The following is a 24650-nucleotide window of genomic DNA, read 5'->3' as shown; positions in this document are numbered from 1 at the left end:
AACAGTGTGTCGATCATCCCACTTTTGTGGAGCGGTTTGTATTAGTGGTTTAATAAAAGTGATTTGCAACACAGCCTAGAAGCAAAGTGTGTGGTAATGTATTTTTTCCTGGCAAGCCAATTCCCTGATTGCAGTGATTCTATCCATCTATTCGATTTTGCTCTGAAATTCAGAGCTTCAATTGTGCGACTGTGCTTTAAAATGCAAAACCATCTGAAAACAAATGTCTTTGTTTTTCTCACAGGAGAGCTAACAAATTGGACACTGGTTCAGGAGAAGAGTCCTCCTAAAGAAACTCCTGTGGTTCATGTGTGTGGAGAGTGTGGGATGGACTTCCCTCAGAAACAGCAGCTGGAGGAACACCGCCAGAGTCACATAAAGCCTTTCGCGTGCACCGACTGTGACAAAAGATTCAAAAACGAATACTCTTTCAAACAACATAAGCGAGTTCACTCAGGAGAGTCCTTGTTCATCTGTTCGGAGTGCGGAAAGAGTTTTGGTTCAGTGGGTTCATTTAAAAAACACCAGCTGACGCACACCGGAGAGAGGAACTTCCACTGTGGTCAGTGCGGGAAGACGTTTGCACATTCCTATAACCTGAACCTGCACCTCGAGACTCACACCGGAGCGCGGCCTCACCTCTGCTCCATCTGTGGTAAAAGTTACTCCAGAGCATTTGTCCTGAAAGCTCACCTGCGAGTTCACACTGGAGAGAAACCGTACACTTGTGAGAAATGTGGCAAGGGCTTCTCTTACTGTCAAGGGTATCGAGCGCATCTGAAGATTCATGACAAGAAGCCGAAACCTCCAACAAAAACACTCGGGAGACCAAAACAACAGCTGTGATGGTGAATAATCAATAGTGTCATGTGGGATGTCACAGTAGTCTGATAATGTATAAGGGGTGAAGCTAAATATATTACAGCTGCTCTTCTATTTCCATGTGAATAAAACATCTTTCATATGACTGAATTGATTGACCAAGCAGTATGATAGTAGTCACATAATATGATGTACAGTCAGCACTCTTATTACCGTACCTGTTTTAGATGTCAGTATTTAAGAAATTAAATCAGGATGTTGTGAAACCTTGTTTGCATTTTTTCTGTGTTTCTGTTCGTGATCACTGCATAAATTGTGAGGGAAAATGTATTTTAGTGAAAGAACTAAACAGAGACAAAAGGCTGTAACATGACTTGAGAAGATATTCAAGTGATTTTAGCCAGAAGTTTTATTTTTGTATCTTCATACATAAATATTAGCTCATTCATGCGTTGGATGATCTTGAGAACGCCTGCATAATGAACACAGTGCAACAGATAATCCCATTAGTTGCACCTTTATTTGATAACTGTCATGATTTCTTGCGCCTCTTTTCCCAAATTTTGGCAACTAATGATTTAACATTATCAATCCATCACTGCTCAGGACGTGTGCAATCTCAGTAAGACTGCCTTTTAATCTGACAGTGACAGAGTATGATCATGGACACTCAGCCATTATAATAATAATAATAATAATAATAATAATAATAATAATAATAATAATAATAATAATAATAATAATAATAATAATAATAATAATAATAGTAATAATAGTAATAATAACAACAACAACACACCAGTTAATCTTTTTATTGACAAGCAGTATCGGTATAATATAGCTGGATCATTTGTGGCTGCACTGGCAGTAAAATGCTTACATGCTTGCCCAACCTACATAAAAATATCAACAAAAAAACATGTAAATGTGGGGGGAATGCACTATGAGTCCACGACTTGGACAATAAACCAATAATCAAATGCCTCTTTTGGGTATAAGAAACAAATGTGCTCCTACAAGCCCCAGGGAAATAAAATGTAAAATTGAAGGTGTGAAGGACCTTAGGGTTTAAAACGGTTCCGAAAAAAGACAGTTTCCTAATTAGAATGATATGGGCATCCAAGAAAACACTATAGGGCTCAAACAGTCCCGAGTTTCTGGCTGACAATTTAAAGGGAAATTAATTTCTCAGTGATTCAAGTACTGATTCAGAGTGAGTGAGAGAGCCACCTCTGTGCCATTCCCCTCCTCTTTTAGCCTTCACAAAAAGGGTGTCATCACACTGTGACTGGCTAGGAGCTGCTTCCACTCCTCAATCAGGAGTCAGTCTCCCCACCTGTGCACAGGTGATCTCAATCTTCTGCAATTAGTCTTGAGGGATTTGGAAAAATCAGCCCCAAACATTAAAAACAGCAGGTCTCAAACAATTAGACTGCTGCATTTATATGTATGTTTTTAAGGAATGAGTGTTTGTTGTGTAGTTTTAATCAGTGTGAGCATTATTTTATGTGATATGTATGCGTTTACAAAAAAAAAGACGTAGAAAAAGGAAGTGCAGTACAACAGGTAATATCCGCGGTGCTTTTATTTTGAATTTAAAAGCCGACCGGAAGTTCCGACGCTGCTGTGTGTTGCTAGCAGCTAAAGCTAGAAAGGTTACCATCAGATCCAAACGCTTATTTAACTAAACTCACTAGTTATTCGGCATTAATTTGACACACTGTTTGAACATATTGAGCGTGAAAATGAGAGAGATGTAGAAACATTGCCAAGTGGTTTCAATAAACTTCAGTCGAGCGACTACTTTTTACCTGAGGGGGAAAAATCTATGCTGAGGTTGGTCAAAATGTCTATTGTCTTGTTAAACGTTAGCTAGCTAAGTTAGCGATGGTTGTGCGAGCGGAGGTGACAGCTGCAGCAGGTATAACGTGTTGTTTTCACGTGGGGCTCTGTGGTGAAATCTGTCGCAACTGTTATTTGTTATTGTTGACCAGCGGCTGTAGCTTCGGGGTGCTAATGCCAGCTAATTTCTAGCTAGTGAACGCCATGTCAGTGGCTAGCTGGCTAATAACAGTTAGTCTGGAGGCAGAGAGCTGGTCGGTGACCGAGGAGCTGGTCACTGCCGCCGCGTCACGACTGAGACATCTCAATCAGAGGTCAAACACTGGTGTCTGTGCTGCAGGGTGCGTCTGCTCCTGGAGAAAGTGGTATTGTGACACTGTAGATACCAACAGGTTAGTCAGTTTGGTTGTTGCTGCTCAGCTCAAATTGCAAATATGGTTAAGACTTAAGTGGTTGGACCAAAAAAAAAAAAAAAGAGTCCCATCAAGCTAATGCTACTGAGCTAACCGGGCTCCTCAGTGCAGATGCAGAATTACAGGTTTCCCCGAGTGCTTCCCTTGACATTAAAATCACTTTACAGAACCCGTCATCTTATGACAGCGAACACTGTAACCAGTGATAATAGCTTACTTGCCATTACAATAAAATAGTATGGACAAGGTAGATTGTACATCAGGCCCAGCCAGTTTCAATCCCCCCCTCCCATTACAACAAAGCATTCACCCTGCTGAAGTGTCCTTGAGCAGGACAATGAATGTCTTCCAGGGTTGAGGCAATGTTATGTTGCTCATCCTCCCTGTAGAGGGGGACATGTGACAAGAATACTTTCTCACAGAGAGCTGGCGCTGGTGGTTGGAAATACAAAGATGGAACATGATGAAATAGAAAGACATTCGCTGAATTAGTCAGTTGGGTCACTTTCTACTGAAGTGCCACTGGGACCTTTCATATTTAAACTGATTTGCAATTTTGTAATTGTCCTCTCTCAATTTTCCTTCAGGACCTAAGAAACCAAATCTAGAGCAATAAAGCAAATTCATTGAAATCATTGTCTACAAGCTGGTATTGAATGTTTTTGAGACCACAGCCCTATATTTTATATATATATGTAGTATATATGTATAATCAGTATTTTGCTGTAGATTAATATTTGTTTATTGACTGTTGATTGTTCTCCTCTACAAGGTTGCAGCATATTTGAGAGATGGGCTCTGAAAACCCAGAAGACTTTGGACCAGCTGTGAGCCTCGCTGAGGAAGATCAGCAAGAAATCGGCGGCTTGATCAACTCTGATGGAGAAGAAGTGGATTTCTCAGATCTCAGTGAGTGAATAAATCGTAAAAACAAATTCTGCACAGAGAGACGGGAAAGACAGAGCCCCATTTATGCTGTAATAAAATCCAAAATACCAGTCGTGTAATAAATACTAACGTGAAACTTAATCTTGTTGACACCGAGTTACTCAAGTATGTGTTGGAATAAATTACATTTCCAGTATGATAGAATTACCTTCCAGTATAATGTTACCGTCCGTTGTTTATTTTTGAAAATTTTCTTCAACTTTTGTGTTTTCCCAAATAAAATCTTTTCTCTTCTTTCTCTTCACACAGGAGAGAGTGTTATCCCTGGCATCGTCCCTGCAGTCATTCCCTCCAAGACATTTCATCAAGCTGAAAATGATAAACCCCCGTCCCTACACAGCTGCTCAGTGTGTGGGAAAGACTTCCCCTACGCCTCTAAACTTCAGCGTCACTTACGTACCCACTCAGGAGAGAGGCCTTTCCCCTGCTCGATGTGTGAAAAGAGATTTCCAGAAAAGGGGCTGCTCATGATCCACGAAAGGGTCCATACTGGGGAGAAACCATTCCCGTGCACTTTCTGTGAGAAAAGATTTGCTAGTCAGGGGGAGCTCAGGCTGCACAGGCGGACACACACTGGCGAGAGGCCGTATCACTGCTCCATCTGTCTGAAGAGCTTTTCCCGACACTGGCATCTGAAAACTCACTTGGAGGCGATGCACTCTGAGGTTGTTGCGGGCTTCACGAGGAAGAAGTTTCCATGTTCGGACTGTGAAAAGAGCTGTAACTCAGCAGCTGAGCTCAGAGATCATCAGAGGACTCACACCGGAGAGAGGCCGTACCAGTGCTCTTTCTGTGACAAGCGATTTGCCTTGTCGGGTACACTTGTGAGACACGAGCGTCTCCACACCGGCATTACACCCTACCACTGCTCAGACTGCGGGAAGACATTTGCGCAGCAGTGGACGCTGACGACACACATGCGAACTCACACAGGAGAAAAACCGTACAGCTGCACGCAGTGTGATAAGTCTTTCGTGGCTCCAGGAGAGCTGCGGAGGCACACCAGGATTCACACTGGAGAAAAGCCGTACACGTGCCCAGACTGTGGGAGGCACTTCTCACTGGCAGGAACTCTGAGGAACCACAAACGGTCGTGTACACAGAACAAGAATGGACCAGTTACAGGCGTCGTCTCAGACCCAGTTCAAGCTGCAGTTGGCGAATCATCTCAGCAAGACATGGTCAACAATGTCAGCTCTGAGGTAGTGACAATACACGGCATTTTCAGAATACAATCTTTTTTGTGGCATTTGGTTAGATTCGTTCTTCTGTCCTTTACAGTCTCCTAACAGTATTATTGCCTCCACTTGTTTTGTATTACCTGCTGTATAGGTGTCTGACAGTCCGAGTTTGCAGAGTGCAGTTGAGCCTCATTCCTCAGAAGGTCTCAACTGTGACAAAGCAGCTCAGTGTGAAAATAAAGAGAAAGAACCAGATGACCAACCAGAGGTCGTCGCATCCAGTCCGCAAATGAATGTAATAGTGAAAGAGGAGGAAGAAGAGGAACCTTTGTGTGGTACATAAACATGAGATTCCAGATTGTTTTTGTGATAGTATTTATTAAAATGATCATAAAAGACTTTGATAATGATTTTTACACTCTCTTTTTTTGTATCACTTGTGTTTCTCCCTCTAGAAGAAGCTCCTGACCAGCTGTCTGGTAGTGAGGATTGTACCACACCAGAGGAAACTGAAAAGCAGCAGCAGGAAAGCAACACAGAAATTAGGATTACAGTAAAGGAGGAAGAAGAAGAGGATCTTGTCAATAGTAAGCAGAGTACATTTCAGTGTTTCATTAACTAATAAGATTGTTTTACCTCATAACCCATCTATCTTTCTTCACTCTTTCATTGTTTTACTCTTCGCTGTTTCTTTTGTGTGCAGTTTTATTTTGACTGCAGCTTTCATTACCTACGGCCAGGCAGACACAGTATGGAGGAAGCTAGATTTTAGTCCCAGATTGGTGGCCCTCAAGTAATTCGTGAAGCTGGATGAATTTCTGCTGGATAGAGCGCCATTTGACGTGCAGTTTTAGAGATATTTGGTGGGCAGTCTTGCACTTTGAGCAGTTCCACTTTTAATGTGCTCCTTTTTCTACTGTGTTTGTCTGACAATCAAGGGTGGTTTATTATTATTCTGATATTGGAAATGATAGAAAGTGGACTGTCTCTTTCAGTTCACTCTGATTGACTCTTGGTGTCTCTGACTGACTTGTTTGAAAATGAGAACCCTGCACTTGTGGTCAGTGTTCATGTAAAATTCAGAGAATTCAGAGCTGATTTCTTCAGTTGTAGCATGAGTTGAGATATTTAATGCTGCTTTTATTGTACGACATTAACCCACATTCACATGCGCTTGAATGCTGGACTGCACACAAGTGAACTGATGGTTGATATGTAGATTTTTTTTTTTCTGTCTCTCTCCTTTTTATCACCTTCTATCTTATATCATGTTGGATCCCACAATCAGCTGTGTCTTTTAAGAAGTCAGATGGTTGTTGTCATTTTATTGTCTAGTCTAAAGAGTGTTTGAACTCATGTCATATATTTTTCCACAGTGTCTGAAGAGGATCACGATCGTGTGTCCGACAGTGAAAAAGACAGCCCTCTGGCTTCACCTGCGAAGGACCAGCTGAATGACAATCTGACAAAAAGCTCTTACTGCTGTGGGCTCTGTGGAAGAGACTGTCACAAGATGTCTGCGCTTCAGATCCACATGCGAATTCACTCGGGTGAGAAACCTTACCAATGCACTCTGTGTGGGAAGCAGTTCACCCAGAAAGGTCAACTCAAAGGTCACTTGAAAGTCCACACGGGGGAGAAACCGTTCTCCTGCCCGGACTGCGGGAAGAGCTTCGCCCACTCGGGCGCCATGAACAGACACCGGCTCACGCACACAGGAGAGCGACCCTACCACTGCTCTTTGTGCAACAGGAGCTTCAACCAGTCCGGACGCTTGAGGGAACACGAAAAAATCCATTTTGGAGAGAAGTATGACTGTCCAGAGTGTGACAAGAGTTTCACACGAGCTTCGAGCCTCAAGAACCATTTCAGGCTTCACACGGGAGAGAGGCCGTACGGCTGCGACATCTGCGGGAGAGGCTTCAGCCGCTCACAAAGCCTGAGGCTCCACAGACGGAAACATGAGCAGGGTCAGACTGAAGATGACTCTGCTTTCAGTCTGAGGAACGATGATTTATCACAGAGTGACGACAACTCTCCAATTAATATGTGTATAACAGACAAAAATGACTGATAATGTATTTATATAAATGATAGAGATATGTACCAGTAGTAGTATTACAATTCAAGATTTTCAGGCAGTTAAACATGAATTGTAAGAGGGGAAAAGTAAGAGACTACCTCTGTGAATAAACCGTCATTAAACCTTTTATGTGGTGGTTCACAAAAATGTATAAAAGCTACAATATTTAACACCCAGAGTGGTGCTGACAAATTAATAAACAGACGCGTCAGGCGATGTTCAGCAACTAACAACATTCTCAGACAAAATGACCCAGCAAATCTTTCCCACAAACACAACTTTTGTAAGATCTTGGAAAATGTTTAGATGACAAATTTTAGTGGTCATATTTATTCGCGTTTATCACTCTTACCTGTGTTAGTTGCATTGAAATTATCGCACTCACATTAGTATTTATGGTCGTACAAATGAATCATTAAAGGTCTGTGATTTCACATTTTTCCATGCAGTATTTATCATTGAAACTAATTGTGTATGTGGAAATTGGACTGAAGAAATATGATGTTTTTGTATCAGACGTTAAGAGGGCCAATGAGCAGTCTGGGAATCAGGTGAAGCTAATTCATTAGCTGGTGGTGAACTGCTGGAATGTCAAAGATGTTATCGGTTAACGAAGCAGTGGGATCATCATGATATTCATCAGGTTCTTCTTGCCAAAACCATTTTGCCTTTGTGGAAATGTTTTTGTTAAATGTCTGTTTTGAACAGCAGTTATTCAACAACCAAATAATGAATCAGACTCACCTGGTTTAGAAAACTCTTGAAGGCCAACTAACCATTTTGAGTAAAGGTGTCATTCTCTAAGGCTGTGATAGAAAAGGTAATAACTTGAAACTGTGTAGATGGTAAATTCTGCCCAGTGCTGCCTCTGTCTTATTGTATGGGACATGTTATACTGAAGAATAAAAGTATTAAAGACTATTTTGCCTGGGGATTTGTGACTGCAGGACGAGAAATGAATGGACGAGATATATGAATATATGTCTGCAAAGTCAAATATTTAAGATGTACTTTATATATTCAATATCTTTTACACTTGTAAGATGCATATACTGTAAATACCAGAAGGAACTCTGACCAAAAGAGTTCTGACATAATATAGAAAATCAAGAGGTTGTATTAACAGAGAGCCAAACAACAGAATATTGAAAGAAGATAAAGTGATGCATCAAAAGTATTTTCTCAGATTTTCTCCATCAGTATAAACCAGTTCTTCCTCAGTCATGCATGACAACATGTTTTTGAAGAAGACAGTCATCCACAGAATGTTTTCACTTTCCTTCATGTAGCCTATACTTTTGACTACCATCACACTTGCAGTATGATTGACTAAATCTGCTCAGAGGTGGATGGAAAAGAATACTAAAACATAAAAGTTTTGTTAAAACATACACACTTTAAACTTAGCAATAATGATTTACCTCCTGGAGCTAGTGGGCTATTTGAGCTGCACACTCAATCATTAGCATGTGGGAAATATCTATGAAAATAGACAATTAAATATTCCACTACAATAAATTTTGACCTGTTTATATTTTATACAGTTATACTACTTTATGTGTTCAAAATTCTGATATGATGGATTTTTACCATTTAAAGCACATTTACAGGTGTTCATACTTAACTTGAGTGTTCGTGTCCAGGTTTTACATAACCCAAATCTGCACCTGAAAGCAACACAGCGGCAAGAAAACACACTCTGCCCCCTTAAATTAACAGAAATTACCTACCTTACAGATTACAAACCAGCGTTATCTTTATTTAGATATCAACGTGCCTTTAGTCTGATGATTTATCGCATAACACTGTTTACATTTGAAGTTTAGGTTTTTTTTTTGACCCAGTATTCGCGGAGGTGCTCCTGAGCCGGAAGTTTTCGAAATTCCGAGGTGTGTGAATGTGTCACGAGGATAAACAAACGCGCAACATGCACACTGTTGAGGTCATCGACGTCACGAGTAATTTAGCCGACATAACGTTGACTTAAAGGAAACATTGATCCTTATGCAGCATTTTAATCTGTCTGGAGATTTATTCAGGTGAGTACCGGAGACGCTCGCGCTCCTGTCGGCTAACGTTAGCTCACGTTAGCTAAAGTTACTGCACACTGCCGTTAAAGTTTAAGCTAGCTAATGCTAATAACCGTATTTCTGCAGTATACTCTGTCACTCTTCGGTGAATACTTATGTTTTTATAATTACCTCGGTGTAGTCAGAACTGCCAGTTATTGAGTGGTCAAACGTCTCCCAGGTGAACTTTGACATTCACATGATTCGCTATGCACGGCTAGCTAAAGTTAGCAACAACACAGCGTCCTTTGGACCAAATGTGCAGCACTTCACGTCATTGTGGGAGTTCACAGCACCTCCAATGTGGGGAATTATATCATGAGGCGACACTGGAGTGTTGTGTTTGAGAGATTCATCAAGTCGAGATTATGTTCTGTTGATTGTGGTTCATGTGACCTCGATTTGAAGGCTAGAGGTGCCGCAGTTAAAGACACAGCAGGATATTTATAATGTAATTATGAGCAGTGAAGTTGTATTGAGGTAACTGCACCTCCATGATAAGTTAATGTGTCCTTAAAATGTGTGTGGTCTTCTTCATTGTCCAGCTGTTGAAATGATAATTCATCATCATCATGGTAGTTCCCATAATTTATACACAGAATCTGCTTCCTCTTTTGATACCCCCCCCCCCCCCTTCAAATTAAAGACAGTCATTTTCACTTCATCCCTTCTAACACACACTTCTCCAAACAACTCCAGGCTGCAGGAAATTTGATTTTCCATTGCACTGAACTTTGCTCTGCTGTCTCTGTCTCTCTTGTGTTCAGTCACTCGCTTTGACAAACAACACACTATCAGGATGGTATCGTACAAGCGGTTGAACCCTGAAGATGTTCAGTTTTCCAGTGCAGTTTTGTCAGAAGAGCCTCGTCCTGTCCGCGAAGATGTTCCAGTGAGTTCATGATGTGTATTTATACATCATCTATATGCACTGCTTCCTCCTCTGTATACTGTCAGACTTAGAAGTGTAAAGGATTTGGTTTCTTGAATAATAAGTGCAGAGATGTCTTGCTTGTTAGTCTTGTTATTTTATTACTTGATAGTTTAAATTTCATCTTCTCAAGGACTGAAATTACTTGTTGATAGGTCGATAATAATCTGCAACTATTTCGAGAGCACCTGGCACCACTTAAGATTGTTACTGCTCACGTCAGCTGGGATTTAAACAAACTCTGAGTGTCATTTTCCAATATTTTTGCACAATGTCAAGGCCAAACAGTCAATCAAGAAAATACTCAGAGATTAAGTGTTCATGACACAGCTGTTAGTTGAAATCCTATTCTGTGTCTGTCATGGTTTAAGACAACTGTTGTTGTTGGTTGTTATAAGTTGCCAGATTAAATTGTTCCAGTGCAACCGTAGTTCTATGTTTTTAGTCTTGAGCTGTCTTGAAAAAGTCTCAGTAAGGCGTCCCTGGGGAAATAAATATAAAACCTCTCATTGTTTTCTTTGTCGGTTCCCCACACTGGAAAGCATCAGCAGTTCTTTTTTTAACAGTGTAGAAGAATAAGTCTGATTCCTCCTGATCGAATGCTTTTCTCAGAGTCTCTTGCTGATGGGATTTCCTCATTTTGTTTTGAGGTGCCCGACCCGGAGGAAGCCTCTTTGCTTCCACGGAGGCCGTCATGCTCTGTCACCACGGGCGTTTTGGTGATTGGCTGCCTGCTGCTGCTCCTCTGTGGCGGCTGGCTACTTGGCACTATGTTCTGGCTGCACAGTCCATCCAAAGAACAGCCACATAGACCTCCACCTCCTGCAAAAATGCCAGACTCTGGTGCAAAAACAGGACTAAATGACACTGTGGCTGCCGCTGCCCGCCGGGAGGCTTGCAGTTTAATCCCCGAGGCGTGGAGGTTTGATTGCTACCCTGAAAGAGGGGTGGTTGTGACCAAAGAGTTGTGTGAGGCGAGGAACTGTTGCTTTATGCGTGCATCCTCCCCGTCCTCCTCTGGCAGCAGCCCGTCAGGGAGGAATGGTATCCCTTGGTGTTTCTATCCTCCGGATTTTCCTTCCTACTCGCTTGTGTCTATAAATGACACATCGCTGGGGCAGAAAGCAACGCTTGTGAGGGAGGTGAAGACCTACTATCCAGCAGACATCCTCACCCTAGAGGCAGAGATACGTCATGAGACGGATACGCGGCTACGTGTCAGGGTGAGTAAACAGTATGTTGTCACACAGATGAAGTTTTTACTTGAGAAGTTTTGACTTTATACCAGTGCAGATGACTTGTAGCATATATGTATTTAATAATGTAGTAATCTGATATTATTGGGAACAGAAAGCTTTTGTTGCAGCTGCTTGTCCACAATCTACACTCACAGCTCAATCCCTCCCTGTGAGCTGATGTGTCGATGAGATATCTTTTGTTTAAATTAGGTCGGTCCAAAGGTACCTATATAAACTTTATAGGTTGATGGTCAGGTAGTTTTTATCACATCTTTATCTGGTCTGTAATTTGACTAATGTGTTTCTCTTGTTTCTCAATCTAGATCACTGACCCATCAAAGTCACGCTTTGAAGTCCCGATATCTGTTCCCAACGCCACCAGGAAGGCAGAGAGTCCGACCTACATCGTGGAGATTTCAAAGCAGCCGTTTGGTCTCGTAGTGAAGAGGAAGTCAACAGGAGCTGTGCTGTAAGTTTAACAGGCTACATGAGGTAGTTTCTCAAGGTGCGTTGTGATAAATGAATTAACAATACAATACTGTGTCCCCGTTCAACGGTTTCTGTTAGTCTGAACACCACGGTGGCTCCTCTCTTCTACGCGGATCAGTTTCTCCAGATCTCCACCTCTCTGCCGAGTCAGTTCATTTACGGCCTGGGCGAGCATCGCTCTTCCTTTCTGCACGATGTCCACTGGAACACACTCACCATGTGGGCCAGAGATGTGCCTCCGACAGTATGGAATTTCCTCTTTTTGTCATTGCTGTGTTTTGTAGTTAAAACCAGTGTGCGATTTGAGTGTGTGACTGCAATCCCTCTCTTCATCCTCTGGTAGCAGAGAGAGAGCGGGGGCAGAGGGGTTGTTTTGTGGATTATGTTAATCTAGTCTGCTCGACTCATTGATCCTTTATTTGTGTGCAGATTAGAATCTCTTGCCCCGATCGTGGCTCTGAAATATCAGTAGTGTAACTTTGCATCGACAAATTTGTGGTGCTGTCCGTGGTGCTGAAGTGACAGACCGATTTGCATTTACCTCTTTTTCTCTCAGTCTCATCTGTCTTCTGTGTTAAGATTAAGAAATAACCCACTAGTTCTAACATTTTATCAACAGAAAACAAAAATGAACTTTCAAGTGAACAGCAGCAGACATTTGACTGTTAGTACAACTGTGTTAACTAATAACATTAAAGGACAAGTTCACCTATAAATGAAAATTCAGTCATTATCTACTCATCCTCAGTCAGGGCTGTATTCTTCTTCGTGACTTTTCTGCTCTGGATTATGGCTCGAGTGAATGTGCAGCTCAGTTGTATAAATAAGGTGAAAGGGTTTTTTTTTATAGCGTCCTTGTGTTTCTCTCCACATTGTAGGAACAGACAAACCTATACGGAGCCCATCCGTTTTACCTGGCCATGGAGGACGGAGGGAACGCTCACGGCTTCTTCCTGCTGAACAGCAATGCAATGGGTCAGTCTGCATGTCGCCCCGACACTCTCACTTCAGGTTTCACTCTGTTCAATAACACACATTAGTATCAGAATCTGTGGATTGAAGAGGTGGGAACGATTCCTACAGTGTCTCATGACATTAAGCAATTTCCTCAAAACAGAAGTCCCACATGACAGTTCACCATCACGACTGTCTGCAGTGTCAGAGAAGTGTGACTGCAGAGTCAGTAATTATCAGCTTCAAGTGTTTTATAAAGGGGTCGCTCAGAGGTTGTGTTGTCTTGAGCAGAAGGATTTGCTTATAAAGGTCAAATGTTTCATCAGAAGTCGTTCTGTTTCATCAGATGTGATCCTCCAGCCCGCCCCTGCCCTCACCTGGCGCACCATCGGTGGAATCCTGGACTTTTATGTTTTCCTCGGTCCCGATCCGGCTTCAGTGATCGAGCAGTACGTAGAAGTCATAGGTCAGTAAGTGTTGATGCAGGAATGTTGAGATAAAACACCTGAACAGCTTCAGAAGTGTGAAAACTTTATCTACCTCCTCCTCCTCTTCTCCTTTTTAAAACGGAGATTATTCATCATGACACACAACCACAAGCACCTGGATAAAGTGCTGAACATGACATTAATTTTGCTGACACATCTTGCAGAAGATTTGTGGCGTCAAGAGTGAAAAATAACTGTACAGCCTGTTTCTGTGATCAGACTCTGTGCTGGATGTAATTCTGTTAGCCTGAGAGTTTGTTGAAGGTCTTAACGGTTATGTCCTTCTGCCTTATGTACTCTTCTCCCTCTTCATCCCTCCTTGTGCTCACAGGCCGCCCAGCGATGCCCATCTACTGGGCTTTAGGTTACCATCTCTGTCGCTGGGGCTACAACAGTAGTGAGTCTACCTGGGAGGCCGTGAAGAGCATGAGAAATTATGGGATACCCCAGGTGAGGGTAGTTTATGTTGTTCGACTGTCAGTGTGGCTTGTTGAGTTCTTCATGAAGTTAATAACTTGTGTTGGTTTGCTCGCAGGACGTCCAGTGGAACGATATCGACTACATGGAACGTTTTCTGGACTTCACGTTTGACTCAGAAAAGTTCGCCACGCTGCCTGAACTGGTCAAGGACCTTCACGCACATGACCAGCGCTACGTCATGATCCTGGTACACGGGAGATTATGTTTGCTTTCATATGTGTGTTGTGTCTGATGTGGCGCGTTTGTGTGACGGCTGTGTCTCAACCTGCAGGATCCAGGTATCAGCAGCTCACAGCCTGAGGGCTCGTACTGGCCGTTCGAAGAAGGGCTGAGGAGACACATTTTTATCACTGACGCTGACGGAGAAACACTCATTGGGAAGGTGAGACAGGTGATCCTGTGATGATGAAGACACAGTTACAGCTTCCCTTCTGTCCTCTGCTGTCAAAAGGAAACATTAAGGGTGGTGTAGTCTAAAGATTCTCCATCCATCCCTCCAGGTGTGGCCCGGTCTGACAGCATATCCTGATTTCACCAATGAAGTGACACATGAGTGGTGGTACGACAACCTTAAGAGGTTCCATGACAAGGTGCCATTTGATGGAGTTTGGATTGTAAGTATGGGAATCACTATTTAGATTTTGATAATCAATTAATGGGTTTGAGTAACCTGATTCCAGCTGTTTAAATGTGAACATTTTCTGGTGACAGTAAACTGAAAATCTTTTGGTTGTGGACAAAACGAAACATTCGAGGATGTCATCTTATGCTTATGAAGGACCGATTTACTTGCATTTTCTCACATTTTATGGACAAAACAACTTGAAAAATATCTGACAGATTAATTGAATCAATCAGAATGAAAATGAAAAGTTGCAGCCCTGCTATCATGACTCTCTCTCCGTTCTATATCCGCTACTTGAACTTTGTCTTGTTCGTTTTTAGGACATGAATGAGCCGTCAAATTTCCTGGATGGGTCAACCAAAGGCTGTCCATCACACAGTCTTGAGAATCCTCCTTACACACCCGGTCTGAGATCTCATGCATACATCACACAACAGATATCACACAAACATGATAACAGAGTAAATATTAAAATGTTTTGTCTTTTCTCTCTCAGGTATACTCGGGGGTTTGCTGAGAGCCAAAACTGTGTGCGCCACTGCACAGCAGAAACTGTCCATACACTATAATGTGCACAGCCTCTACGGACTCATGGAAGCGAAGGCATCTGCAAGGTCAACACCTCACACACACACACAGAGATGCAAAACAAATCTAAAATGTTAAACACATGAACAATCTTCTCCTCTGTCTCCACTCCTGTGCAGCGCTCTGAAGCGGATCGTGGCAAAGAGACCTTTTGTCATCTCTCGTTCCACCTTCCCCAGCCAGGGGATTTACTCTGGTCACTGGCTGGGAGACAACAGGAGCCAGTGGAAAGACCTGTACACGTCTATCGCAGGTGAGATCATTCAGATACATTTATCAGCTGAGGCGAGTGTTCAATTAACACACAAAAATGTTCTCGCACATACAGAATGATTGTTTATTTATTTTAAATGTGCTTTGATATGTCTGACCTGTAATCACACATTTAAAATTAGTTCATCTCAATCAGCAAAAGAGCCACTTCATCCCCTTCATCATAACTTTGAAAGCTCAGTTTGTCATGTTTGTATGTCAACAATGAAGTTGTTGTTTGTAATGTGAAAGCGGTCGCTCGTGGTAATAAACAAAGTATTTTCAAAAACTCTTCTGAGTGTTTAGAAATGTTTTGTCTCATTATTTCACCTGCACATTTGCGGTATGCTTCAGTCTCGCGGCTTCTGTCAACCCCACAGGCAGATATTTTCAGTAAATATATCAACTATCTGGTGAGGAAAGCTGATTCTAGTGGAAGAACTAAAGCTAAAGAAGCCAGTGTTTTTAAAGAGAATTTAAGGGGATCAAAACTGAATTTAGTCAGCTGGACACAAACATGTCTCCAAATGATCGCTAGTGTTGTTAAATAACTCTATCAGCTGATAATGTGTCAGCTTTGTGTCTTCTGCTCCTCAAGTAGCCAAAATAAACTGATCCAGCTTTAAGTGACAGTTACTTTACTGCCATGCTGTTCCCCACAAGCCTCCATATTTACAGGATTAATGTCACACTTATGTTGTTGTACAACTGCTGATTTGAAGCTTGTGCGATTCTAAAGATCTTCATTACAGTTAAGTGGCAGCTACATACGTTTTATTGCGCACCCGGCTCTGTAATTAGTCTGTCAGCTACGGTACAATAAGGAGGAGCAGCAACACCCAAGCTGATGGGGTGTTATTAGACTTGTCTGTCACTAGTTTGATAATGATTCTCTGTCTCAGTTGTCACTTTATTCTCTTTCAGTTTCTCTCAAACTTGATCATGTTTCTCACCAGCGTTTTAATCCTGGTGTTATGTCCACCTTTGTTCCGTCTCCTTCAGGTATCTTGACCTTTAACCTTCTGGGCATCCCGCTGGTGGGAGCAGACATCTGTGGCTTCAGCGAGGAGCCGCAGGAGGAACTCTGTGTCCGCTGGACGCAGCTGGGAGCTTTTTATCCCTTCACTCGCAACCACAACTCCATCAACATGATGGTGAGATCTCAACATCACTGCTCCACTGTCACCAATGATTAAAAATAGTCCATACCATACTTATTCTGTTTAAATCCGCAGCCTCAGGACCCGACAGCTTTCAGCCCTCTGGCTCGTACAGCCATGAAACAGGCTCTGCTGCTGCGTTACTCCCTCTTCCCTCTCCTCTACACTCTCTTCCATCACGCACACGTACACGGACACACTGTCGCACGGCCGATCATGTTTGAGTGAGTAATCCTGCATGTTTTTATCTTGACCTGATCAATTTTTTTTGGCTGCACTGGAAGGATCTGTGACATATATATCCTGTATGTAGGTTCCCGAAAGATATCAAAACCTATGGGATCGACAAACAGTTCCTGTGGGGGAAGAGTTTACTGGTGACACCAGTGTTGGATCCCAGAGTGGACTATGTGGAAGGTTACTTCCCAGAGGGTGTGTGGTATGACTACTACACGGTGAGACCTACTACCAACATTCAGCCCTGTACACACACACACACACAGATTACAGAGGTTTAAACAGTTTACTAACAATCACGTGTTCATCTGCTTCAAAGGGCGAGGCCGTGCGCAGTAAGGGCGAAGAACTGCGACTCGACGCACCTCTAGATAAGATCAACCTGCATTTGCGCGAGGGCTCTGTCATACCAACACAGGTAAACTTGGTGCATTGTTGGATTTTTTTCCTGAATTATTCTTAACTTCTTCACCTACAGGCTCATTTACTCTGGACAACTTTGAGCCCCAAAAGTTGACAAATGTGAAAAAGTTTTTAATCCAAATTCAAAAAGACAGCCTGCGTCAAGAATGTCAGACCAAAATGTCTTAATGTGACTGTTGCACATCTACAAACCAACTAAAAATGCAACATGTAATGAAGCAGAATAATCCTCCTGCTATAAACATACGAACCTCACATTCTCCTTTTTTTCAGTTTTCTGATTGAAATAGAAGAACCTCTGTCATGGCCAAAGCTTTTCTATCATTTTGTGACACTTTCAAAACCTGAGACGGTGAAACAAGATGATGATGGTGTCTGTCTTTCTCATAATTACTTTGTGGTGCTATGATCCAGCTGACATTCATCAATATCTGACAAACATGTGACAAGCCTCAAAATCAGCAGTAACTTGACAAGAGAGGAGATTTGGATGTATTTAAGGTCTTTGGTTAAAGTGTCAATTTCCCTAAATTACAGACATTTTCTTGCTTTTGCTTAGCAGTATTTAGGAATGCGTCAACTGTAGTTTTGGTTCCATCAGCTGAAGTTTTGAGATGCATCTTAAACTCCTATTTCCTCAAAGAAAGTTTTTATTGTCGCACATATTTCGCTCCTCACGTCTGTTTGTTCAGGCGCCCAACCTGACGCTGTGGGTAAGCAGCGGTCAGCCGCTTCATCTGGTCTCGGCTCTTTCCGACGACGGCTCAGCCAGTGGAGATCTGTTCTGGGACGACGGAGAGAGCATCGACACCTACGAGAACAACCAGTACGCCTACATCGTCTTCAACATCTCACAGGTGCTGATTTTCAACTAGTTCCGCCTCAGTCCGATTCTGATTCAGTTTGTGATTTAACCACATTTCAAACAAACCTTTTACGCAACCACAACAGCAGCGCACACAGTCGCACGTCTTGTTTTGAAGCAATATTCTCTCAAACGTGTGCTGTGACGCAACTAACACTCGTCCATCTGCCTGATTACGTAGAACGTGATGACATCAGAGGTGCTCCGGACCCACGAGGAGGCCACATACATCACGGTGGAGACGGCCTCCTTCTACGGAGTGAAGCAGAAGCCGAGCAGAGTGCTGGTGAACTCCCAAGATGCAACGTTCACCTACAGAGCCAACCAGGTGAGGTTAGGGGGGGGTCAGAGGTGAACAGACAGACGCAGACAATTCAAAATAAAGTGGTAAACGTCCCTGGTGACGATCACATGCACCAAAACAAGATTACAATTATTATTTAAATCTGGAACCTGGAGGTATGTATTTGATTGTTTTCTCTCCTCTCTTTCTCTGCAGGTGTTGACAGTAACTGATCTCGGTCTCAACCTCAGTCAGAACTTCACCATCAGCTGGATGTGATGAATCGGATCTTTTGTTTGATTTTTAATCAGTGGTTTTATTTGCTGTTAGCTTTTTTTTTAAGATCACGAGCTGGTGTGCAGTGCAGTCTGTAAGTGTCAGGACAGTGATGCTTCTGCATGTTTTGGTCTCTGTGCTCCAGAACGTTGTAGGTTTAAGAGAATGAGTGTTTTTTATTGGGTGGACAGTGGAGACATTTATACATTTTGGGAGCTCATAAAAAGAGCCGTGATTCCAACCTGCTCATCTGATGTGGTTGCAAAAAAAACCCATCAAATTATAGCTGAGACTCGGCTCTATAACCTCAGAGTCATTGCTTTCATTTCATAGCTGATGTTCTGGAGCACAGAGAGGAAAAAAATGATGGTACTGTGGATTTACTGAGGTCAGAGGTCAAGTTTGTGTTAATCATATTTATAGGGCAATGTTTTTTTTAAAAAAAAAGTGGACTTGAGCATTTCTGTGTAAGTAAACAACAATATGCAGTCGATGACCTACAGCTTTAAATATCTACAACGTGATTTAATGTCCAGTAACTTATAGCTGAACTGTGACCTGACAAAAAAACAAAAAGCTTGTCTCAGTCTTTTTTTTTTTTTTCAGTTCAGCTCATAGATCAAGTCCCCATTTTTAAATTTTTTTAAAATTCTCATAAGCGGAAAGACGACGTGCAATAAGTGAAAGAAACGACGATCTGCCTTCCCGAAAATGCATCTGAATAGAGTTCGAGATGTAAAAAATATTGTGCTCGATTGCTGTTTACAGCCTGGTTTTTTTTTGCACTACACTGAAGTATTGTAAAGGTGGAAGCAGGTGCCTTATGATTCCTGTCTGTGTGAGTTTGAGCGTCTCGGGGTTTTTTCCCGATAAGCCTTTTGTTCGAGCTTTAAGCCCGTTTTCAACGCTGAAGACCAGAGTGCTGCTGTGCACGAGGACTACTTGCATAACTAAGAGTGTAATAGACCATCCGACAAACATTTTACTGTGAAGTCTCTCAGCACTGGTTTTCTGACACGTCCGATGGCAGAATTAAAGGTACATTTCACGATGCTGGTCGAGTGACGATTTCAATGAAAAGTTCTGCCTGTATTTCTCGCTTATATGTGCTTACATGATATGACCGTGATGCTGTGAAAATCTGATTATAATCTATTGTTTTGCACTTTTTTTTTTTTTTTTTTTTTTAAAAAGCAGATTAACTCTACCAGTATGGTTTGTTGAAGAAGCCGTCGATGCATGTGTGCTGGTGAAGGGAAACTTTGCCAAACCCTCTGAAATATTTTAGAGCTTTTAAAGACATCGATGCAGACTCTGTATTTTACTGTTTGTGTTCGGGTCACTGAAATTGTGCAGTACTTCATGATGAATTCTTGTCTGATTTTTTTGTGTAATTGCTTAAATTTAATTAAATGAACAATATGAGAACTGCTGGAGTTTTAGTGGGTATATTCTGTTTAATGATAAGCGTCTTTTGGGCATCTACAGGTAAAGAGAATGGAAAGCTGATGTCTTGGAACCTCTTTTTCTAAAACAATCAAACAAAAATACAATAATTTTGAGCCCTTTTATGATCCACTGGTTTTATTTGTTGACATTTCACTCTGATGTGAGGTGCTGGAGCACGTCTGCCACTAGAGGACACACTTTCTCAACGCTGCAGAGATTGTTGTGATTAAAAAAATGTGATTTTTTTTTTTTGAAATATTTGTCTGTTTTAAGTGTTGAAACGCAGTGTTTTTTACAGGTCTAAGCGCCACGTTAGAAAGATTTGATAGAAATGTGAATAACAGATTATGTTCCCTGCCAGTTCAACTCTGATCAAAGCAACATATTTGATCAGCAACAGGTCTAAAGTACTCAGTAACTCAGGAACCAGATTAAATTACAGACAGTTTTATGGTAGTGTTCATATACGGCAATCTTATCTCTTAATACGTGATATTCTAGAGTGAATTACAACCTTTGTAGATTAAGAAATGATAAGATGTGTGGTTAATGTTTATCTCATTTTACTACAGATGCTCTTTGAGCCATTAAGGTTCACATATTTGTGTGTGTTGGCCCAAATTAACAGACTCCTGACACCTGATATTTACCTTCTCGTAAAGACCCACCTACAGCTTAAAATGTTAATAACAATTACATCATAGAATTCAATACAGGTGACAAGCAAATGCACACGTTATGAAAACCATCATGTTTCATTCCACTGTTCATACCACAATACTGTGAAGGATGATGGATGAGCAGACTTTGACACTTTGAAGCTGTTTTTACATTCAATGCTGAGTGTAAATTCTCTCTGTGCTCCTTGTGAATCAGATTTCATAACCCAAATTGAAAATACTAATACCAGTCCAATATTCAGCACACACAAGTGTGACGTGGAAACTTGAAGCCTGTGCACATAGAATCTTGCAAATTTGCAGAATGATGAATATTTGCATGTGAACATTTTAAAGAAGACACATTATGCTTATTTTTAGGTTCATTGTCTTGTTCAGGGTTACTACAAGAATAGGTTTACATGCTTTAACGCTCAAAAAACACATCAGTTTTCTCAAACTGTCCACTCCTGCAGCTCTTTTTTCGTCCTCTGTCTCAAACGCTCTGTTTTAGCTCCTGTCCCTTTAAGGCCCCGCCTCCTCCTGATTACCCAGCCTGCTCTGATTGGTCAGCTCACACATGCCTGAGCCAGCACAGCTCACAGTGTCTCTGGTGTTTTTAACTTCCAGTTATCTTCACATCAACTCTGATTATAGGTATTAATTATGCAAATGTGTGATGTGATGTCACAAAGTCACAGGATTAAGGATGTGACATTTCAGGAGCTTCAGGCGCTTCAGTAGCTTCAGGCGCAGTGTTTTCTCTGGGAGAGAGGAACGGACTTCAGGCTTTTTGAATTTGCAACACCTTTTACATGCACAAGACTCTACTGGGTATAATAAACTAAAGGAGAGGAACAAAATAGGTCTCCTTTAATATGAAAACATATTGTATTTGTACACTTTTAATGAGTTAATACCTGTCAGGAGGGGCATCTTTAAAACATATTTCACATCGTCCTCCTGTTGTCTTCACAGCAGAAGGGATCCTAACTTATTTTCTGTCACCTCTTCTTTCCTGCCATCAGCTCTGCAGCCTCTCTCGTCTTTCTCTTTCTCTTTGTGTGTGTTTTTTACTGTCCACCATTTTAACCCCAGCGGTCACACAGATTGACGAGTCTCAGGATGTCTGTCATAAAGATACGAGGGGGTCATCTGAGGACTGCGGCGATAAACTTTTGCTTGCCTCTATATATATAAAAAAAAAACAACTTAAAAATACCGCTTCATAGTTTGAGCCGCTCTCCTTAGAAACTAACCAGAAAACAAGCCGTAAACTGAAAGACGCACATCAGCCAAGAACTTTGACTGGATCTCATGAGTCATGACAGCAAACAAGTATTTAATTGTCCTCAACACACACACACACACACACACACAAAGACACACATGATCCAGAAAGTGAAAGCAACCAACTCGTCCTACATTTCCCCCTCTGATAGCACGGTTGAATTATCCCTCCACAACCGATGGACTCTATAGATAGACGTGTTTTTCTTGGCTCTGTGCAAACGTTCATGGGCTAACTGTTTCCAGATGGCAGCTTGTGGAAGGGCACATATATCATTCAGCGGAGGAGGAGGAGGAGGGGGGGCAGGAAAGAGAGAAAGAGCAAGCGGGGGTCTGTCAAAAGCATTCTGCTCTACTGACGAGGGCATTTCCTGTCTGGATTTGGGAGGATTAAGTATTTGTGCGTGGGGGGGTGTTTGTATGGTCGGCATGCGGGAGACGTGGGGGACAGAGTGCAGGACTTCACAGGGACTTTCATGACGGGGGGGTTCTGTTCGTGTCTGATTTGAATAAACGTGCTCCAGTGGAATGAAAACAGGGAGAAAAAAAAAGCAAAAAAAAGAAAAGTGATTTACTCTCAGGGTTTACGTGTTCTTCTTGAGAAACTCTCGCTGTTGCCAGGAAGCGTTTCAGTCGGGGTGTTCTGAGGTTGCATGTTTTGTGAAGCAGTTGAGTCATGTTTTTTTTTGTAGCTTTTACTTCATACTTACAGGCTCATATTGTGCTCCACAAAATGAGACGTGTCGGATCATTTTGAACAGATGTTTATCGTGCACGAGAGTCTCGGGGGTCATAAAAAGCTAAAAGCAGCTTCTTTGTTCCTTTGTCTTTCTTTTACTGTCTGGGTGTTTTTTTTTTTTTTAAATTTAGTTTACGGTCTCAAGCCGATAAAAACAGTACAACACAAACTGCAGCTCCTCCTCAAGAGTGTGTGTGCTCCTTGTTTATGTGCGCTTATATTCATGCCATCAGTTTTGTGAAGTCAAGTCAAGTTTTTGGCGAATTGTCTCGTCTTTGAGGATCAATTTAGATTTCGGTAATGATTAAGGGAAAGAATGTCACACATGGATGATCATCTGAGTTTTGCATAAACTCATTTACAAAACAGGAAAAAGGCAAAAAACAAGACTAAAGTACAGCCAGACTGACAACGCTACACTACTACAAAAACGACTCCGTCCGCACCAGGACCTGCTCAGCCTCGCCTCCAATCTGACACGGTGGCCACTTGTGGTACTGCAACGAAACGCTAACATATGTCCCAATTCAGAGTCTGCATCCTTCGAAGGACTCGGCCTTTACGGTCTTGTTAGCCGCGTCAGCCGTTGTTAAATGGGACAGTCTAGTCTTTTGAGCATTTCCTGGTTGTGTCACCAGATGTTTTACTCTTACATAACGATTTCTGCCGCCCAGGCCCGCAAAAGTGATGATCTACGCCACGTGATGTCGCCATTTTCTCTCTTTCTTTCTTCTTTTTTGGGAGCACATAGAATCTTGGGATATGTGAGGCCATGAAGGACAGTAGCTGTGCATCCTCCAAAAAGAGGGAAAAGAAGGAGCCTTCGTGTGCTGCATTTGGAGGAGCCTTCGAACTGGGACAGCCTTCGCGCGGCGCTGTGCGGCCTCCCAAGGATGCAGACCCTGAACTGGGACACAACCAATGAACCACATTACCAGGAAGGTAAAACAGAGCCAGAAAACTTTTTTTGGTGCATGCCAAGCCCCCAGGAAGAGCGTCTGGCTTTGAAGCCAACTTTTGTAAGAGCCAAACTGTGTCACAACATCATCACATGATGCACCGGGGCCAAGCAACACTTTTCCCTGTAGGCTTACATTGTGAAAAATGCATCTTAAATACATTTTTTTGTTTTGTCTTTGGTTGGAAGTTGAGCCATTTTTACATGTTTACAGCCCAGTGCAAACAAGGGTTTATATTATTTTAAGGCTTCTGGTTTAGTTTAATTCAGGGTGCAGGCGCTTTATGTGACAGCTGGCCACTCGCTGCCTGGCGAGCTGCACCAGACCAGCACCACGAGTCCACTTCTGCCAGTTCTGGATCAGCTGGTAGTTTGGCGGTAACCGTGCAAAGATGGTGACAGCCACTGAAATCTGTCTGCTCTGATGTTGCTGGTCTGTTCTGACTCTGAGCTTCCTTGGGGAGATATGATTATTTCAAACTAATTCTATTACAACTCATTCAATACTGAGACGTCATGGTAGCCAAAAGGAAAAGTCGGGATCATTGAAATCAGCGGGATTTATCCTCTGGGGATCATGATGCCACAACAATACCATTTTTGATCACGTTTTGCAGGTTCCAGTGTTTTGTGTTACACTCACTGGTCTGTGTTTACGCTCCACACCTTCAGCTGTCTTCCTCAAAGGTGTGGTGACGTCTGCTGCTCCCTGTCAAATATTTACATTGTTATCAGATTTTCTTCTCTAACTTTCCCTTTTTTCAGCTTTCTTCTCCTTCATATCAGCTGCAGTTAACTTCAGTGTGTGTATGTGTCTGTAACATAACTGTTAATCTTAAATCTAGTAGATTTCCCCTCCAGTGACAGATTCTCACGGTGGGCCAAAAGCTTTAATTCATCACGCCAGT

General features: G+C 42.1%; 2 protein-coding genes across 2 annotated transcripts in view; both read left to right on the top strand.

Annotated features, from left to right (window-relative positions):
• Positions 1-8210, top strand: part of LOC119025850 (zinc finger protein Xfin-like) — a 31787-nt gene extending 23577 nt beyond the window's left edge. The window contains exons 21-26 of the mRNA XM_037109890.1: positions 245-843; positions 3869-3986; positions 4275-5227; positions 5358-5541; positions 5662-5793; positions 6583-8210. Coding sequence (XP_036965785.1) covers positions 245-843; positions 3869-3986; positions 4275-5227; positions 5358-5541; positions 5662-5793; positions 6583-7280 — 2684 coding nt within the window. The 3' untranslated portion in view covers positions 7281-8210. The remainder of the gene's footprint in view (positions 1-244; positions 844-3868; positions 3987-4274; positions 5228-5357; positions 5542-5661; positions 5794-6582) is intronic.
• Positions 8211-9178: 968 nt separating this feature from the next.
• Positions 9179-20075, top strand: si:ch73-12o23.1 (lysosomal alpha-glucosidase). Its single transcript, XM_037093397.1, has 21 exons — positions 9179-9328; positions 10126-10250; positions 10940-11512; positions 11851-11996; positions 12095-12260; positions 12895-12991; positions 13317-13436; positions 13790-13908; positions 13994-14125; positions 14210-14320; positions 14439-14552; positions 14884-14968; positions 15060-15177; positions 15271-15404; positions 16406-16557; positions 16639-16787; positions 16877-17018; positions 17120-17218; positions 17916-18080; positions 18270-18416; positions 18588-20075. Exons 2-21 carry the CDS (start codon positions 10158-10160, stop codon positions 18648-18650), a joined length of 2925 nt encoding a protein of 974 aa, XP_036949292.1. The 5' UTR covers positions 9179-9328; positions 10126-10157; the 3' UTR covers positions 18651-20075.
• Positions 20076-24650: the final 4575 nt, after the last annotated feature.

The sequence above is a fragment of the Acanthopagrus latus genome, chromosome 1, assembly GCF_904848185.1.
Source record: "Acanthopagrus latus isolate v.2019 chromosome 1, fAcaLat1.1, whole genome shotgun sequence".
Taxonomy (NCBI): domain Eukaryota; kingdom Metazoa; phylum Chordata; class Actinopteri; order Spariformes; family Sparidae; genus Acanthopagrus; species Acanthopagrus latus.
This window is presented reverse-complemented; position numbering and strand designations above follow the sequence as displayed.

Coding starts and splice junctions, on each gene's coding strand:
- si:ch73-12o23.1 (XM_037093397.1), top strand. CDS start 10,158: ATGGTATCGTACAAGCGGTTGAACCCTGAAGATGTTCAGTTTTCCAGT. Junction 13,437..13,789: donor GCAGTACGTAGAAGTCATAG/GTCAGTAAGTGT, acceptor TTGTGCTCACAG/GCCGCCCAGCGATGCCCATC. Junction 13,909..13,993: donor GAAATTATGGGATACCCCAG/GTGAGGGTAGTT, acceptor GTTTGCTCGCAG/GACGTCCAGTGGAACGATAT.